Genomic DNA, 19,779 nt, shown 5'->3' on the forward strand with positions numbered 1-19,779 from the left:
TCAAAGACAGTTATCATATATAGTAAAAATAAGAATTCAGCTACCAATAACTGGGCATTCTGCAAGTAAAAATAAATCTTATTAAATCAGACAAATTCATGGAAAATCTCTACACAATTGATTCACTCACAGCATGATATCAAGTCCAAGAATCAATAAACCTTTTATCCAGTAAATAAACAGCTGAGGGTCACAGTGCGTTCAGTGAGAGTGTAGGAAAGCTGAAATCCACTGCAGAGCAGGAAACAATGTACAAACAATCGATGAACAGATTTCACTGAATATGCAGGAGAGAACAGGAATGTGCTGTGCGGCCGACAATTACATCATTTTAAAAGGGCATAGATTATAGTGAGGGAAAAATTGTGTTCTTTCTTTGAAATGTTACATTACCTGAAGGGTTGTCACTGGTTCTGATCTCCATCATAATCAGAAATGAAAAAATGTGCATTTACATTCTTTACATTTACATGAACATAAAAAAGGTATAGCCTAATAAAATATACAATTTACATCACATATATAATATAAAAAAATTTAGCTGAACCGTTATATTAGAAAACATCCTTGATTTGCATACTAATGAACAAAATGTGTTATTCCCTAATAGGTTTGATAATCATAACGGTAAACATTATATCTCGTACACATGCAAATGTTACTGCATCAAAACTTCTTAGCAACCGCTTCAACATAAAAAGCTGAAGAAAAGCTCTCATTAAACTGTAAGTTCCATTTGACCTTGTTTCCCCACAATGGCTGTCATGATGGTTAAAGTTTCTGTCCACATGTCGTATAATCACTTTATAGTTATTGGGAAGGTGTTTGACAGCCCAAGAAAAATGACTGTTTACTTTGATGCGATGGACATTGGGCACTTAATTTCCAAAATATAGAGTTGCTTTATCTTTGGAGTTAATTTTTTTATTCATTGTGATTAAACCATTAATCTTGGTGAGCTCTCTAGTAGACATGCAGAAGCGATGTCATTAGCTCCATGCTGGGAGTTATTTTTGTAAGCAGTGGACAGCACCCTGAGGGGAGTGCTGCTGACAGATTGTTTTGTCCAGATAGGCCTACAGTATGTTTAAAAAATGAGTGTTAGTAGTGAGAAAACAATATTTAAAAATATTTAAACTTCATTTTACTTCATTCTAGAGAACTTTGTGGCACAAAGACCAAGATTGGACAACATTTAGAACTGACTCTATCTCAGAACTTGAGGCTGGAAAGTATTTTGGAAAGTTTCTTTTATTTATTTTTTTGTTAAATATTAATGTTAATAATATTATTATGATTGACTATATGTTATATTATGATTTGAAGTGTTTCTTAATTCTTGTAATGGCAAAGCTGAATTTTCAGGCAGTTCTTTTGAACTTTCTTATTATTTGATGAAAAAGAAAAGCATTGGTTTACGATAGACATCTTTTCTAACATTATAAATGTCTTTACTGTCATTTTTGATCTATTTAAAGCATAATTCCTAAATAAAAATAATGTTAGAAAATGTTTGATCTTTAGTGTATTCATATGGAAATAATGTATGGGTAATTTGTATAAAAGTAAAATGTTATTTTTCTTTTTATCTTTTTTTTTTTACATGCAAAAACAATTTCAGAATGTCATCCCATTTGAATTCTACTTTCTTGAATTCAAATTTGAATTACATTTCTGCCTCTTCAGTTGAAATTCATGGTTTTAGGATTTGAATGGGCATTCTCAATTCAATTCAATTCTGACACAGATACACACACACACACACACCCACACACACATACACACACACATTTGTTTTTGTGAAAAGTGGGGACATCCCATAGGCGTAATGGTTTTTATACAGTACAAACTTTATATTCTAAAGCCCTACACCAACCCTACACTTAACCCTAACCCTCACAGGAAACTTTGTGCATTTTTACTTTCTCATAAAAACTCATTCAGTATGATTTATAAGCGTTTTGAAAAATGGGGACATGGGTGATGTCCTCATAAGTCACCCTCTCCTTGTAATACCCGTGTCATACCCATGTCATTATACAGAGTTGTGTCCTGATATGTCACAAAAACATGCACACACACACACCCACACACACATACACACACATATTTGTTTTTGTGAAAAGTGGGGACATCCCATAAGTGTAATGGTTTTTATACTGTAAAAACTGTATATTCTATCGCCCTTCACCAACCCTACCCCTAAACCTAACCCTCACAGGAAACTTTGTGCATTTTTACTTTCTCAAAAAAAAAAAAAACCTCATTCTGTATGATTTATAAGCGTTTTGAAAAATGGGGACATGGGTTATGTTCTCATAAGTCACCCTCTCTTTGTAATGCCTGTGTCATACCCATGTCATTATACAGAGTTGTGTCCTGATATGTCACAAAAAGATGCACACACACACACACTCACACACACACACACACACACACACAGACAAGCCTACTGTCACATTCAAATTGTTTTGTGTGCCTCTAATCTCATTTGAGAGGGTGCAGGCTTGACTCATCTTCAGGATGCCATTTCCAGTAAAGCTCTAGAGATCGGAATATTAACAGCTGTCTGTTGGGCTGAAACTGCTGCTACTTGTGAAATGTAAAAGTCTTAACATAACATGTCTCTAATATCTTGCATTCACAATGGGACTATGCACTGCAGACATATATGAAGGAAATTTAAATAAGATTAAAGTAGTATAAGTCACTGCAAAATCTATAAAGGGATGTCGGTGTGTAAAGCAATATAAATATCTTTCTAAATAAGCAATTTCACACTAGATTGATTGCACACCCATATGTTGTGGTCTATTCAGCATGCTGCTATTAACAGAAGATGGGTCACACAAGCCTGAAGAATTAGCTGACTAGCTTTATCTGAAACAGAGTGTATTTACAGCCAGTAGATGAACAGGTGTAAGCCCACAACAAATCACAAAATCTTATTACCACTGTGTTATCAAACAGGCATCTGTATTGAAAGAAGCTCCCAAGAGATATTTAAAGGATTTTATGTAATGTTAGCCACATCCACAAGTTAGCCAGAAGATATTTTCTTTCCTTTTTTTGTCGCAAATTCCTTATTCCTTATCCTTTTTCCTTTTTAGGCATTACTACATTGCAATCCTTCATGCCTCATTTATGTTTTAATGTTCATATTCCTAAACAAGCCTCAAGCACCACCACTTAACAGACTACAGTACCAGACCATAATGTTTCATTCTCTGACCCCTGAAATCATATGATCGTCTGCAAACTATAGAAGTATCGAGGCTGACACGGTATGCCGCTGTATTTTGGTCTTCAGTGTTCCAGCGTCTCACCCGTGTTAATCTGTATCATGAAAAGGCATCACAAGGTTTAGGTTAGCATACCTATCCACCTCAGTGATCACAGGCTCTGTGGGGAGTAATATGCTCTGCTTTATTCTCAGTGTGTTTCTGCTTTCAAAACACTTCAATCCTGAAGCTGAAGAAGCATTGCATAAAGAATTACATAATGCTCTTAATCTCACCTCTTTAACTCTATGAATGTGCTAATTGAATGTCCACATTCAGTGTAATGAGGCATTCCTCTATTTTTGAATATAAGAAATCCTAATAAAATACAGAAAATATGCTGTTATATTGTATAAAATATAGAAAATTCTAAAAATGATATTATACTAATATAATTTTTGAAAGATCTCTCTTACACAGGCTGCATTTATTTGATCAAAAATACAGTGAAAATATTGTGAAATATTATTACAATTTAAATTAAGAATTTTTCTTATCCACGCTGAAAACAATTTGAATGATTATTGTTTTTGTGGAAACTATGATTTGTGACTTTTTTAAAGAATTCTTTGATGAATAGAAACTTAAAAATAAAATTTTATTATATCAGCTCTCAGAAGATTATAGAATGCTAATGGATATGACAATGTTAATGTATTTGGTCTTGGCATAATAGATCTGCTATGATGCTAAATTGCTGCTGCTGTTGTTTATTGCTGATGTTGTAGATTATTCCTGCTGCAAATACAGGAACTTGCTACTGACAATACAAATGGCAATACAGTGCTGTGTGTATTTAAGACATACTACTGCTGCACAAATAGCATATAACACATAGCAGATCTATACAGGTGGAACTGGGGAAGGTGGAGGGTTTCAAAAGAATTCTGAACACGTCCTGCGAAATGCTCAGGTGAATGCTTACCAGCCGTTTAAATGTTAAGCAGAAAGCTCACTGGCTGCATATGCAACATGATCCAATCAGCTTGTGCCAATCAGCTTAACGCATGTAGCAAGCTTTTATTAATTATATAATGAATACAAAGAAAACAGACAGAATAGAAAAAAAATAGAGCAAGCTAATGTTAGAGGCCTTTTTTTCTTTTGCTAATTGTATAATAAATGAAAAAAAAGATAGAATACAAAATTTTGTTTTAGAAAACAAGCAATAGTAAATGAATAAAGTGCAAGTCTAAAAATGGCTTTTTTTGAAGAATAGAATTAGAAAAGAGAGTGCTAGAGTTAGAGGGTCAAATAAAGATGGAGGAGAGGTGTCTTTAGTCGATTCTTGAAGATGGCTAAGGACTGCTCAGATTGAGATTGAGGACATCCCACCAGGAGGGAACATTTAATTTAAAAGTCTGAGAAAGTGATTTTGTGCCTCTTTGGGATGATAAAGCAACACTCACTTTCAGAACGCAAGCTTCTAGAGGGCACAAAAGTCTGAAGTAATGAATTTAGGTAAAGCGTTGCAGAGCCAGTGGTGGTTTTGTAGGCAAACATCAATGCCTTGAATTTTATGCGAGCAGCTATTGGTAGCCAGTTCAAAATTGACAAACAGAGGTGTGACGTGCATTCCTTTCAGCTCATTCAAAATAAATCTTGCTGCCGCGTTCTGGATTAATTGTAAATGGTTTGATAGAACTGAGTGGAAGACCTGCCAAGAGAACATCGCAATAGTCCAGCCTGGACAGAACAAGAGCTTGAACAAGGAGTTGTTAATCATGTTCAGAAAGAAAGGGCCTGATCTTTTTGATGTTGAATAAAGCAAATCTGCATAGAAATGGATATTATATTTTAAAATATTATTTACAATATACTTTATAGATAGATCACTGGCCACTAAATATTATGCATTTCATGAAAGGAGTATTTAGAATAACAAGTGAGAGACAGGAAAATCACAGAATCGGGAAGCGTTACAATCTTGAGAACAGAGAGGTCACACACCTTTAGTTGGAGAGGTGGGGATGGTTGGTGTACTAGATGGGGTCCAACAGACACTGTGCTCAGATTCAGATCCTTTATAGGTGCTCTTTTCTGTGCTGCCATACAGATATTTTCCCTCTTGTGTTTGATAAATACTGTTGTAGTCCTCTGCTTCCTCTTCAGGTAGAGGCAGAATACGATACTGTGGCATTGCCCTGGAGGTGTGTGAGGATAGACGGGATAATGGTGGAGACACAGCATCCAGATTTGAGCATCTTGTTGAAAGTGAAGCCACAGCATCTGAAGAAGTGATTGAAATACTCGTCCTTCTTGATTTAATATTTGTTTGCTTAAGTTCTTCACAGAGCTCCAAAGGGAAACTCTCTTTGTGCTCTGTGGGTACATGACTGTCAATAGGCCAAAACGCACCTGTGGTTGAGGTATGTGTGCTGTCTTTTAAACAGTCTAAACTGGTGCAAACCTGGTGGATAAGGTTCTCAACTTCGAGGATCTTGTCTTTCATACTGGGCATTGCTTTCTGCTGCTCCATATGTTTATTCCCACACTGGTAAGGTTGAATCATTTCTATCGACTTCCCTTGTAGACTTTTCTTAGAAGTCTTCATCAGGTCATGAAGATTTTCTGTCCCATCTGAGTCAAGTTCAAATACATTGTCATACTCTGAGAGCTCACTGGACAGGTCTTCCTCAGAGCTCCTTGAATCCTTGGCTGTATTACTTTTCAATTCAGTCTGCATCCTAGGACATTCGTGCTTGAACTGTCTGTTTTCATCTTTTAAAACCTTGTGTGAGGGTTGTTCAGTAGTTGAATTCAGTTTCTGTTTGTTAACGTATATCCTCTTCTCTACGTCCATTGATCTCATTGTCCACAATTTCTTCTGTTTCTGCCCTCTGGAGGCTTTTCTCAGGCTTTTGGGAGAAATAATGAGCTTGTTTTCCAGGTTGCTGGTGCAGCACAGATCCTCTCCACTACGAAGGTCACTTTCCAAGTCTGAATTCTTGTATCCCTGTTGATTTCCCATTACAGCCTTTGCTTTGCAATCCACATGCGGATCCGACCTCTCCTCCAAAAGCACCTTATTTCTGACATCATTTCTCTTAAGGAGACCCTTGTGCTCATTCATCATTGGTCCCACCTCCTTCATGCCAGGACTAATCAAAGCTTTACCCTTAAGAGCTGCCCTTCCATTCTTCACAGAGACTGGACCGTTAATGACTGGGAGAGACTTAGTTATCTGTTTTTTCTTTCTGATTAGTTTGTAAAGCGGAAGAAGAGTGCAGCTGCCCTCCATGACAGTCTACTTACTTATTAAAGTGTTAACCATTATGAGGATCCTGCTAAAAAAGAAAATATCAAAATTAGTTAACTTTATTATTTCAAATGACAACATCTGAGCTATTTTTTGAGTGTGTATATTTGATATAATTTCTGTTAACTTTACACTGGTTTTGTTTTTATTCATTTATAAGCTCTTGTGACTTGCTTTAACAAAGGTAAAAATGAAAGTAGTTGCTATTAAAAGGTTGCAAAATAAGGTAAGGAAAAGTATTTTCAGTACACACAACTAATCCTCTAATCTCAGTAATCTGGAATGCAAAATTGAATTCTTACCATCATCCACTGGCTACTTTACTGGAATTCATTTGAGCTGTAGTCTCGTCATTCCCTTGTCTTTCAAATGTTGTCTCCTCTGCGTGTGATTGATGGATAACTGTCCAATCAGAGCCGACTCTAAAAAGCATTCATCCTAATCCAGTCTCTGAGGTCAGTGTTACGGTATTGTGTAAAAATGAAAAAAAGAATATAATAACTGGGCATACAGGCAGAAGTGTACATTTTTCAAGAAAATCTAAATAATTGTTTAATAAAAGTTTTTAGATACATGATCTAGCAGGGGGAATTAATGATCATGATAGCTTGCCATGCTAGCTTGTGAAAACGCCCTGCACTGGCCAGTAAAAGAATACTGGAAACCAGCGACTGCAGTTTAGAGTTTGCCGCCAGATGGAACTATTACCCCAGAATTTAATTTGGAGACCGACCCGAGTACTGTAGCTGTAGAACTATGAGAATGTTGCCCTGACATTACTAGACATGTAAAACCTGCATAAATTGCTATGCTATTCATCTGAATATTTCTCATGTTTAAAAATGCATATCCTTAGAAACGTCTTGTTTGTTGAATGTCTATTTTAAATATCTAGGCTACTTTAATAATAATAAACTATCTTTATTTTCATCTTATCTTTGAAGTGTTGTCTAAAAATACAGGCTATGTCTTAGCCTTTTCTTGTTTATTATAGTAGGTTATTATTCTCTTTTATTTATTAAGAATACTGGTATTTTATATTTTATTTCACCTGTCACACTGATGATGTAGCAATACTGTATGTAAATTATGCCAATGATGTAGGCTACTTTAAAACTGAAATGTTTGAGCTATTACCTCAGAAACGTGGTTCATTAATGCCCATTTATCTTTTGTTGTCAGAATATTCTTGTATTTGTATCCTTTTCCAGTTTTGATTTAATTTTATGAGATTAGCCTACTGATTTTTTTTGTTTGTTTAACTTTAACTTGTTTTATTTTATCAATATTATTTTATTACTGGCACCTTTATCTTTTTCCATTTGTCTTTTTACTGTTTTTAGTAATGTTTTGACAATATGACATAGGCTAAAACAGTAATCACAGTTAAGTAGGCTACATCAGAAATTATAAATTAGTTTATAAAGAGCTCCACTGTTTTTATCTATTAGAAATAACATTAGACTGTTAGTTTCAGTCTTTTTTCATGGTCATAATAACCAAGTAAAATGCAGTTATTTCTGTTATTTCTGCTGTGTGTGTATAACACTTTCCCAGTGCCTTTAATTAAGCCAAAAAGCATCCTTTTCAGCGTCCTTCCTTCTCACATTTAACCAGTTAAGCCTGTTTGTAAGACGTTTAATATTGCAGTAGAGTCTTCTTACATGCTGACTTAACCCACTCATATTTTCCATTTGATAGAAGCATCGTTGTTGATGCAGACGATCGTCCTCTTGATGGTGCCCCACTGTCAGTGAGATCGAGTGAGTGACAGCAGCGGCAGTGGGCATGCCCCGCTCTCCCCTATATGGCTGTGGATGGAGCGCTATGCTAATATCGGCAGGGCAGGAGAAGCACCGCTCCGCTGCCTGCTGTCAGTGGTGGCTTCTGAGTCTAGGCAGGCTCTTCTACAGCCATGGCCGAAGGTGGAGAAGGGGAAGATGAGGTTCAGTTCTTACGAACTGTAAGTAAAAACACCGTTTTTTACATTTTCAAATGCAATATGTTTTTTTTTTTTGGCGCATTCTTGATGATTAATTACGATAAAGACAGTGCAATGCTGCTGAGACATCAAAAATGTTGGCTCGTACACCGGGTTTAAAGCAACGCTGCTTGGCTTCTCTTGGTGGTCAAATTGATTTATTCGGCATCCTTACGCATATAAAATAGCAAGATGTCTTATTAGCTGCTATTTAGAGTATTATTCCCTTATTTGGAACTTGAGTCAGGTGCGAGTTTGCGCTCGCGATGCACCTGTAGTCGACGCGCGTGAATGGGAATTAAATGAGCATCAGGCAGGTGCAAGGACAAATTATGTTTATGCCACTTTTAATTATTATTATTGTTATTTTTTTGCAAAGTGTGATGTGCATGTCTGTCTAAGAAGGCACAAATATTTTTTTAGTGTTTGTTGTAATAGTCGATTAGTAAATAAATCCAGTTGGCGCTCGTGCGCTGTTTGCCGAGCATAATTCTGCAGTATTTTTCATTCCATAAAGAAATGACTTGTTTGTGTGTTCTTCTATACGCGATTACATCTGATACGGTCCTCTCACCTTCTTTAGGACTTTTCTATTTCGGTGGTTAGACGCAGATTGGTTACATAGATGCCATGGCGCATGGCAGTTACCTGTGTAAATGATATGATAGGATATGACACCGTGGTGTGAATTACTGTCACACTGGAGTTAGTTATGAAAATGTAGAGGCAGTTGGGTAATGGTGTTGTGTGGTCTCTTTAACCTATTATTAAGGTATTCATGTAGTCTACACTCATGAAGGATCCAAGCAGCATTTTCTTCATTATGATTTTTAGATTTTTCTGCAATTATCTGAACAAAAGAGACTTAAAATTGCAAACATCCCGAACTTGCTGGGATAGTCACAAATCTCACCATCTCCTCATGTCTGCAAGTACTGTTGGTCTGTCCTATGTTGCCTACTGTACGTCTGCTCTATATTCTACACCAATTTACAATATAGTGCAAATATCATTTTTAGCTTGTTTGATTTGAGGTGACACTAGCTTTTTAAAAGTCATACACTCTACCATATTGTAGCTACTGTAATAGTGTATTATGGACATGCATAGTGTATTATTCACAAAGCAATTAATACTTTATTATGATTAATACTTAATTATTTTATTTACAATTTTTTCACTACAATTTGTAAAAATCACATTTTCAATTTCAGCAGCTAACATCTTAAATTGCAAGCTGTTGATAAATAGGATATTTTGCATACACACTGGGTGTCTAGATGGGGTGTTGTACCAGCCTTTGTGATTATCAGTGACAAGGCTAAGCAAAAAAATTTACAAAAATAATCTGATAAGCATAATCAATAGACAAAGTTACCTGTATAGCTATGTACAGATTCCAGAACTATTGCCAAATTTACAGGTGCTATAGAAGTGCTTCTGAATTGGCATTTTGGTATCTTTGCACATGCTGCTCAGAGGTGGCATGAATGCATTTACAAAAAATACTTCTGTATATTTCAATATTCAGGGCCAAAGTGGCTCTGAGCAGGAATAATTTAGTCTGAATTTTATCCAGCATGAAATTTTTATAGAGAAATTTGAGCAGGAACAGAGCAACCCTAACACATTAGATGCCCCATGACATCTAATGCAACAGCTGATTATTGAGACAAGTCACAGATTTGGTTGGAGAACAGTGCCTTAAGCTTTTGGGTACCCCAGTTAGATATCTAAAAAAGAGTGTAAAATATATATATTGAGTTGTTGTCTTGATGAAGACATCTATCACACCAATTTATTGCGGTCTGTTATAGCATTTTGCATTAAGCAGGTGTGTGACATCTCGCTTTCCTGTTAAAGCGTTAGAGTGAGAACTCTGGCAGTGAAGGTTACAGTCTCACTAAATAGCGGACATTAGTGCACCCTAGACCTCTGTGAAAGGTATCCCAATTCTGTCTTTGCTGTTGGGTGACTGCACAGTCACATGGTTTTCACACTCCAGTTACTGGGCATTTTATATGCATCCAGATGTTATTCATTTGACTGGGCTTCTTTTTGTTTAGTGAGTAGAAAATCATTTGTTATTTAATCAGAAAGGTGGCTCAGACAATCAAGGCAATTTACTCTGATGCACATCAATAGTGGGCATCATATAATCAAGTTATATAAAATAAGTGTAGAGTAAGCACCCAAGGCAAAACATAGAATTTATTGTAAATGTAAATATTAAAAACAAAACTAAAAACATAGTTTCACAGTGACCCAGACTTAAGACTTAGCAGCTCTCTTTAGAAAAATGGCAAAAAAATATCGGCGTCCAATGTGCAGTGTTGGTCTTATGGAACTTGACAGTGTTGTTTAAACACACTTCTATAAATCCAGATGTAGAGTTCGCCAGTACAGTAGCACTAGGCTTATTTGGAGTTTATGTTGTTCTGGAAGTCTTTTGCATTCCAGGGTTTAAATTTAGCCTCTTAAAAGTTAATACTTCCACCGCACATACGCACACAGTTCTCGGGCTCCTGCTCCATAGGTTATTGCATCAGCTAGTTTACCAAAGTAGGCCACTGATGTTTCAACACCATTTTTATTTGCACAGTATTGTATTTTAAAGTCAACTACTGCCACAACATGTGCTAAAATATATAAAAAAAAAAACTGCAAAGAGTACTGCAAATCTAGATTAGTATAACTTATCATCATCTTACTACACAGTGCTCTGGAAAGCTTGATTGTGGCAATGTCATTGATTGGTTGAATATCTGTATAATGATGGCTGCATTTTAATATATTAGCTATAAACTGTCAATTTGACTCTGCGTTTTTTCTCTGTGGCTAAAGTAAAATGGCCTCAGAGGACTTCAGTATTAATTTTATAGTGAGCATTAAACCTAGGCAGGAGGCCATGCTTAAAGCAAGAAAAATAAAACATTGCTTAGAAGAAGAAGAAGGAGCTGTTAGAAATCAGTTAACATGCTTAAAACATAATTTAAAACAGAGCAAGAAATGATACATTACAGCTATGCTATCGAAATAGTATATGAAAAGTAAATGGGATTGGAAAATAATTTGTAATTTTGTTTGTTTTTCATGGTTGATTGTTTTCTGCATAGTAATGTACTGTTTCACTACCTTGCAATCATTTAAACAAACATTTGTTATGTACTGAATTTGATTTAACGCTGTCATATTGTTTTCCATGTTATGTTTCTTGAGTACAACAAATGTTTATAGAGAATATGCATATTCACATTAAACAAGCTGAATTATCCCTAAAAGAGTAAATTGCATAACTTCTCCTCATGGGCTGCCATTTACTTGTTCATTTTTATTGCACTGACGCATAAGACACTGTGGGTATCAGGAAATATATGCTGACATAAGAGTTATTCATGCACCCTGAATGTCATTCAAAGATCTGTTGCAGCTATTGATCATCTATGCATGAAGAGTATAGGCATAAGATCTCTCTCTTATATTGTATTTCACAATGTAAATGTATAATCAATTGTTTGGCAAAACTGTAATAATAATTGTATTGTAGAGTTGTATTTTGCACATCATTTTTGAACACGCAGCATTGTGTTATAGCATAATATAATATTTTCAGGTGTTTGTACTGGATTATTCATCATCATCATTATCATCGTATACAAATTAAATACTCAACATAATACGTTTGCTAAGCCTATATTTATTTAAATTGATGTTTTGTTGTTAATAGTTATATACGCTGGGGTATTTTGTTACATTTTGTGTGTTAATTCTTGCTTCTTCAAAAAATTTCAGTTTAGGAAACATCTTCTAGAGATAACCTTTAATTTACAGTAGTACACTTGTAGCACACCGGGCTGTTTTGACAGGTCTTAGCATGTGTATCTTTGATCAGCAAATTGAAGTGGAGATTTGAAAGCGTTTTGTGATGATCTGCTTTCACTATTCCACCATCACGGAGGCTGTGCTGAGTGTTGATAGCTTCAGTGACTGTGAGTAATGAGAGGCGCCCAGGTAAAATGTAAATCACAGAGCTTTGGGCCACAAATGAAATCCGCAATACGTGAATTGAATCGTGTGTGCGCGTTTCTGTGCTGTTTGTGTAAGGCTGCTGATGAGTGACTCGTCTGTGGTCTGTGAGCTTTATGTGGCCACCTCAGCTCATTGAGCTTCCTTCAGATTAATTAAACCCAGGCTGATGTCACTGCTTTTGTTGTGGCCTGTGGCATTGGTTGATCCCAAAGGGAACCAGCCATCTGTGCTATAGGACAACACAGGCGCTCAGACACAAGTGTGTTTGTGTGGGTGTTTATTTTACTTTACATTTGTAGAGCATGTTTAGTGTATTATTCATATGACAGGATTCCATGGTTGTATAGGTTGAGCTCGTTAACAGTTATAAAATCCACTTCAGGCAATTAGTTTTAGTGAGATTACACAGGAATTCTTGTCTCAGCAAAGTCAGCACATATGTGGGATAGCTTTTGCTTGTCTGACATATGGGCCTCATGGCAGTGAGATGGCCTTTGGGACCTCAGGAGCTGAAAGCTTACTCAAGAGCACAACTGGTCAGAGGAAGCACAAAAGCAAGATCTTAAAGGGATAGTTCACACGTAAATGAAATTTCTGTAATATTTATTCACCTTCTTGACTTTCTTTTTTTCTCTAAAACACAAAAAATATTTTTTGAAAAAATATTCTGAAATACAGTGCTTTTCAAAAGGTCAACATTTTGGGGTCAGTAAGATTTATATATTATTTATCTTTTTGAAAAATATGTGATTCTTCAATTAGGCTGGGATGTATTAAATTGAATTAAAGTGACTGGAAAGGCATTTATAACAACATGAAGGTGAGCAAATGAGGACATTTGGGATCTTTCCCAGTGCATAAATTAGAGGTCCAGGATAAATATCGGCCGATAATTACTGTGCATCTAGTCATTAAAGCCGGTTTTATAACCAGTGGTAAATTCCATCAGGTGCATGATTTCAACTGACAAGCTGCACAATTCCAGAGACTTAGGTCTCTGCAGAGCAAAAGTGAGCGTTTATGACCTTGTGGGTCTTTTCAAACTGCTGGGTGTTTCTAAATGATGCAATCAAAATGATCCCCCTTAACTATCCCTACCCCTAAACCTACCATCACTATGATGTCAACCAATCAGGTATCATGGTCTAAAAACACCCTGATCTGGTAACTCCCATTACTTTCCTGCAGAGAGCTATACTTGCAATTCCACACTGATAATGAACATGAATTTGCGCAGCTTGTCAGTTAACAACCGCTCTGTGTAGAAACAGCTGCTCTATGTGAAATCACACACCTGATGTAATTTTCCACTGATTAGATAACCGGCTTTATTGACGAGATGCGAATTAATTATTGGATATTTATTGTGCACCCCTAGCATAAATTAATTGTTCTTTTCTGACCAAACCTCATTTGATGCATCAGTATTTTATCCTCATCTAGAGATATCTCTGTCTACTGGGAGTCTCTGAATTCATTTGTTAGTGTAGATGGAGGTCACTCAGGCATGCATGCAAGCCATTTTCTATTGTGTGAGGCTATTTTTCCCAGCAGTATGCATGCTAAGTGAGCCTAGACTGCAGAGTAATGCAATTTGTAATTTGGCTGTAGCAGAAGGCACAATTCTTGCCTCTCGGTCTCAAACACCCTGAAGCTTGTCTCCGTGACCCAATCACATTTTTAGCAGTGCCCTCAGACTCCTTTTTTTTTTTTTTTTTTTTTACATCATAGCATATATAGTGTCACTCAAGGAGTCAAGAGGGAAACGTCTCTGTAAGGATGCTTGACAGCACTGGTGAAAAAGGCTTTTGCATTTTTAATCAATTTTCTCAGAATGGCCTCTTGTGTTTCAGTTTTTCTTTGTAACTTCGAATCTTATGTAAAAGATGCTGGCTCTTCGATAGTCTGATCACCTACAAAGATCTCAAACTCTAATTTCAATTAATAACCTCTTTATCTCTGCAATGAAATCAGTTTGAAGTGTGAAATTAGATACATTAAATTAGTATCATTCATCCATAGTTAGACATGGATTTTATAGAGCACAAAAAGTGATTCTTGCACACAGCGCTTCTGTATTAGCGTTTCTCAGTCTCAGATAGCCAAAGGCTCTTGAATTGAAAATTCTTGAATTGTAAATGAAAAATCATATTATAAGACCATAGCAAGCAGTGTGATTAGAGTTCAGAGGGCTTCCCCATACTGTCTATTTATTCTCTCCTTTCATATTTCAACAGATTCACAACTTAATTATAAATTAATTATTCATAAAAAACTAATAAAATAACATAATTGGCTATGGGCTTCTCCTGAATGGGTGTCTGTCAGCAGTTCATAAGCGAGGTTTTTGGCCTTTAAAAGTTTGAGAAATCCTTTGTAGCTTTTTCCTACTTTTAGTTCAAGGTGAGCATATTTTTTATAGAGCATTATTGAAGGATTTTGCAAGTTAACCGGATGCAGATATGGAGGTGATAAAGATGCGGGCTCATTCAACCATCTCATTAAGCTGTCACATACAGGAGCGTGAGCCACCTGCTTGGTAAAGTGCAGTATCTGGCAATAAATTTGAGTTATTTAAGGGATTAGAGATTAGCTGAGATGAGGAAAAGACAAAGAACCATCTCTTCAAACTCCCACTTTAGGTGAGAGTCACGGAATGCTCTAAATTGTTCTTTTTATATTGACAAGTTGTCAGTGGAGTGTGAAGTCTGAAGTAGTCTAAAATATATAAAAAAACTGCTATATTTGTTATTGTATATTAAATCTCTCTCTCTCTCTCTCTCTCTCTCTCTCTCTCTCTATATATATATACATACATACATACAGTATATACAGTCAAACCAACATGAATCAAACACCAGATATATATATATATATTTTTTACAATTTTTTTATGTGTGGGTGCAGGACACTACAGTTCATAAATGTAAGTGAGGATTGCAAAATAAAGTGAAAAGTGACATGTTATACACCAAAATTCTTCATACAGTGGACTAGCAGTAAAATGTGGGATCAAAAATTATTCAAACACTTTGACTTGACCATGTTTAGTTTAAGTGTTTTTTCTTGAATTGCCAGTGCAACCTTTTTACACCACAGACTGAACAAAAATAAACATTGCTTGGTAATTGGTTGACCTAAATTGGTATTAGCCAAATGTGTACGTAAACTTAACAGCTGGATAGGTTTTGGTTGATTGTGATCCATAACATACCTTTCTATCAAATTTATCTAACATTATCAATATGATTTTTTTCTGACAATTTAACTCTGAGTTCTTGTCATATTGTATTACCATTTTCTAAAATATAGTGAATAAACTGCGATATAATGTGAGACATGTTGAGGCTATATGTGTGTGTGTGTGTGTGTCTGTACTCTGTATATATATATATATATTAGTCAAAATTAAACGTCAAATTACTCATCAAATAAGCATGTACATTTTCACTCAAATTGTTATGCTGTTAATATAAAATTTGCTTTTAATTAAAAAAAAAACTTCCCTAGTGGCCTCAGAATTGTAGACAACACTGTACTTAAATGATTTATTATGTATTTCAGACGACTGAAAAATTCTGCAGTGTTCGAGACCTGGGCTGACTGAGCATTTGCGTACATTTCAAAATAGCATTGTGGGAGGGGCAATTTTGTGTGTTCCCCTTTTCTCAAGTTCATGTCAGTGACAGGGCTGGGTGAGTCGTGAGCATTTATTTGGCACCAGAGCACATCAGGACCTCTCGGGTTACAGCCCCTGAAGTCTTCAGGCCACACACCCACACCTGTTCATGTCCTTAAAGACACAAACGGAGCATGTTGAAGGGGGGTGGAGCGACCCATATTACTCTGCTGCACCTGTGTTTAAATTCACAGCCACGTTGGCTTGAATAGGGTCGGTCTGTCAGGCACAGATTGGTTTGGCAGAAGGTCCAGGCAGTCATGCGTACAGAATATGGACACATAACAGAGACTTTGGAGAGTTCTGGTTTTTGCCCTTGTGATTCGGAGCGGACGCACCCCACCCCCCGCATCCTTAAACACGCAACACCCCTATAGATAGACTGTGACTCTGCCCCTTAGCTGTTTTGCAGATGGCTTTGCGGCTCCCCCCCGGATCACTTTGCTGCAGATTCACCAGATTCCTTGGCAGGGGATCTAGGTCGGACCTAAGAAAGGGAAGATCTCCTCTTTTAGATAAAGTCCACTCCACTGCATTAGTGTATAATGCTGTATTGTAAATATAGATACCTGCATACATCTGCAGATCACTGTAAACCCAAACACAAACATTTGTCTCACTTATACTAACGCTGTGTATTATTCAGATTCAGAATGGTATTTTTTGCCAAAAATAAATCAACTGAATATGTAAGTAAACAGAATATTTGCAGAATATATTACCCAAAGCACAGATATACCTATATGCATGTGTTTTATGTGCAAAGTGCACAGAATTTGTGACAGCATGTATGCAATTTAACAAATCGGTTTGATTTGGAATATTGCATCGATGTGTTGCACAGTTGTACTATTGAACATGATTGTGGCGAGTGGAGCGGGGCCGAGAGCCGTGGGAATTGAGCGAGGCCGGTGGAGTGATTGGAAATGAGCGACACCTGCTCGACCAACCGGTCTCGAGTCCCACGGAGGAGATGGAAGGATATAAAACAGGAGCGACGACAGTGAAGGATGAGAGAGGACCAGGCCTGGATTTATTTTGTGTTTTAATTTTGTTTGTGAACGGCATTCGTCTGTGAGGGGCTGCCGCGCTGTTTTGTGTTTATTTTGATGATTAAAAGCTTCAGTTTGATTGTCTGCCGGTTCCCGCCACCTTCTTCCCATAATTATGGAGTTTTTATTGTTACAATGATATTATGCCAAATGGTAAAGGAATACTTCATCCCAAAATCCTAATGCTGTCGGAATCAGAATAAGCTTTTATTGCCAAAAATAAAATAAGTAGAATATATAGAGAGAGTAATAACGATATATATATATATATATATATATATATATATATATATATATATATATATATATATATATATATATATATATATATATATATATATATATATATATATTTTTTTTTTTTTTTAAATGTTGTGCACAGAATATGTGACAATATGTGACCCTGGATCACAAAGCAGTCATAAGGGTCAGTTTTTGGATTGAAATCTGAAAGCTGAATAAATAGGCTTTCCAGTTCTTAGCAATGCATATTACTACTCAAAAATAAGTTTTGATATATTTACTGTAGGAAATTTACAAAATATCTAAATGGAACATGGTCTTTACTTAATATCCTAATGATTTTTTGCAAAAAAGAAAAATCAATAAATTTGACCCCAAAATATTTTTGAGTGTTGCTATAAATATACCCCATCGACTTATGTTTTGTGGTCCAGGGTCACATAAGTACAGTATATAAAGTTTAATAAATATGATTGAATTTGCATACCGTATATGATATTTTTTTGCACAGTGGCACTATTGTACATGATATTATGCTGATAATATGGTAAGGGAATAGGTTTACCTACAATGAAAATTGTGTAAATATACTCACCTACATGTCGTGCCAAACCTTTATGACTTGACTTCTTCTGTGGTACACAAATGAATATTAAAAAAAAGAATTGTCTTAGTCCTGTCAGTGATAAAAACAATACTAGAACTTTCACTACTTGGAAAAAAAAACAGAAAAACAACAACAACAAAAAACATATCCTTTGATTTGATCAGTTTGCAGCAGTAACCTATATAAAAGGGTTCATCAGTTGGAATTGGATCCGGCATTAACAGTTTGGCTTGGGTTTTTTTCCACTGTGAAGAGATCTATCTCAGGATCTCAAGCTGTCCTTGCTCAGCAGCCTTGACTGATCTATGGATTATTATTTAAAGTCAAATACAAGACCGATACTTTTAAGTGAATAGGCGAGTACTGAACACATTTGTTTCAGGTTATGAGGGAATAAATGGGGCCAGAACAATTTGGAAATTGCTGGCAATTTGTTTGTCAGTTTTGTAGGCTTCAATTTAGATGCAGTACATGCATTTCAGCTCCATTCAGAAAATTTACTTGATTCAAACTTATTTGCATATAATGTCAGTATGCTACAAACAAATCTGCTATGTGGTCTGTTCTCTGTTCCAGTAGAATCACCAAATAAAAATGCACCCAAATGCACCCCAGTTATGATTTGCATCCACTGATATGCAGTAGCAGTTTTTGGGACTGCTCACGATCTAGGCAAAAATCATAACACTAGAGCCCTATGCTATATCTGCGCTGCACTTTTCAAGGGCCCTCTCTTCCTTTGGGGCCCTGGTAATCAGTACTGGTTTTACCCACAGTCCGATGCCCCTAACTCGGATATATATAATAAAGGTGTAAATAAATATAGATTTAAACTCAAAGATACAAGACCCACAAGGCGAGATGTACATCACGGAGCGCTAAACACTCCTGCAGTGTGCGTTTCATTCATACTCGACGCCAGAGGGCGCTCTCGCGCAGAAAGACATATCAGGAGATTCCTAATGTGGACAAAAGAATCCAGCTGTATGAAAACAGGAAACTTTTGGAAGAGTTTCGAATTGATATACGATTATGACAATATATGGTTTTTCAAGTCATCTCCAGCAGGTAATAAATAAATTATATGAACAATGCAGTGCTGATTGACATAGCATTTATTACAGTTTACAAACTATTCTGCCTTATTATGTGATAAACAGTGTTTGTAGTATATAAACAAATCATTATTATTTGTTGTCGTCCAGCAGTTATAGATTTTTAAGCCAATTAAAAGCTAAAAATTAGAGAAAAATTTAAGTTTTTGAACAGTAAGCTTGTTAATTTTGTTTAAAGAAGTCTCTTCTGTTCACCAAGTCTGCATTTATTTGATCCAAAGTACAGCAAAACAGTAAAATGTTGAAATATTTTTACTAGCCTATTTAAAATAGCTGTTATCTATTTGAATATATTTCAAAATGTAATTTATTGAACATCCCGGATCTGTTTTTTCGCTCTTCTTTATTCTTTTTTTATGTATTATAGAGTATCGGATCGGGACTTGTTATTGGTAGATGCTGAAAATCAAATGACTCGGACTCGAGGGCAAAAATCGGGACATCCTTAGTGTAATTAAAACATTTTTTTTAAAATTAGAAACATCATCAATATGAATGTTGAAGTCACCAACAATCACAATTTTAGTAAATAG

The 19,779-nt window shown here is 35.9% G+C and overlaps 1 protein-coding gene across 3 annotated transcripts in view; it reads left to right on the top strand.

The window, feature by feature from the left end:
* The first annotated feature begins 8,370 nt into the window (after positions 1 to 8,370).
* Positions 8,371 to 19,779, top strand: part of ryr3 (ryanodine receptor 3) — a 75,101-nt gene continuing 63,692 nt past the window's right edge. For all 3 annotated transcript variants that reach the window (XM_052586371.1, XM_052586372.1, XM_052586373.1), the window contains exon 1: positions 8,371 to 8,503. In XM_052586371.1, coding sequence (XP_052442331.1) covers positions 8,456 to 8,503 — 48 coding nt within the window. In that variant the 5' untranslated portion in view covers positions 8,371 to 8,455. The remainder of the gene's footprint in view (positions 8,504 to 19,779) is intronic.

This window comes from Carassius gibelio, chromosome B20 (assembly GCF_023724105.1).
Source record: "Carassius gibelio isolate Cgi1373 ecotype wild population from Czech Republic chromosome B20, carGib1.2-hapl.c, whole genome shotgun sequence".
In the NCBI taxonomy this organism is placed as follows: domain Eukaryota; kingdom Metazoa; phylum Chordata; class Actinopteri; order Cypriniformes; family Cyprinidae; genus Carassius; species Carassius gibelio.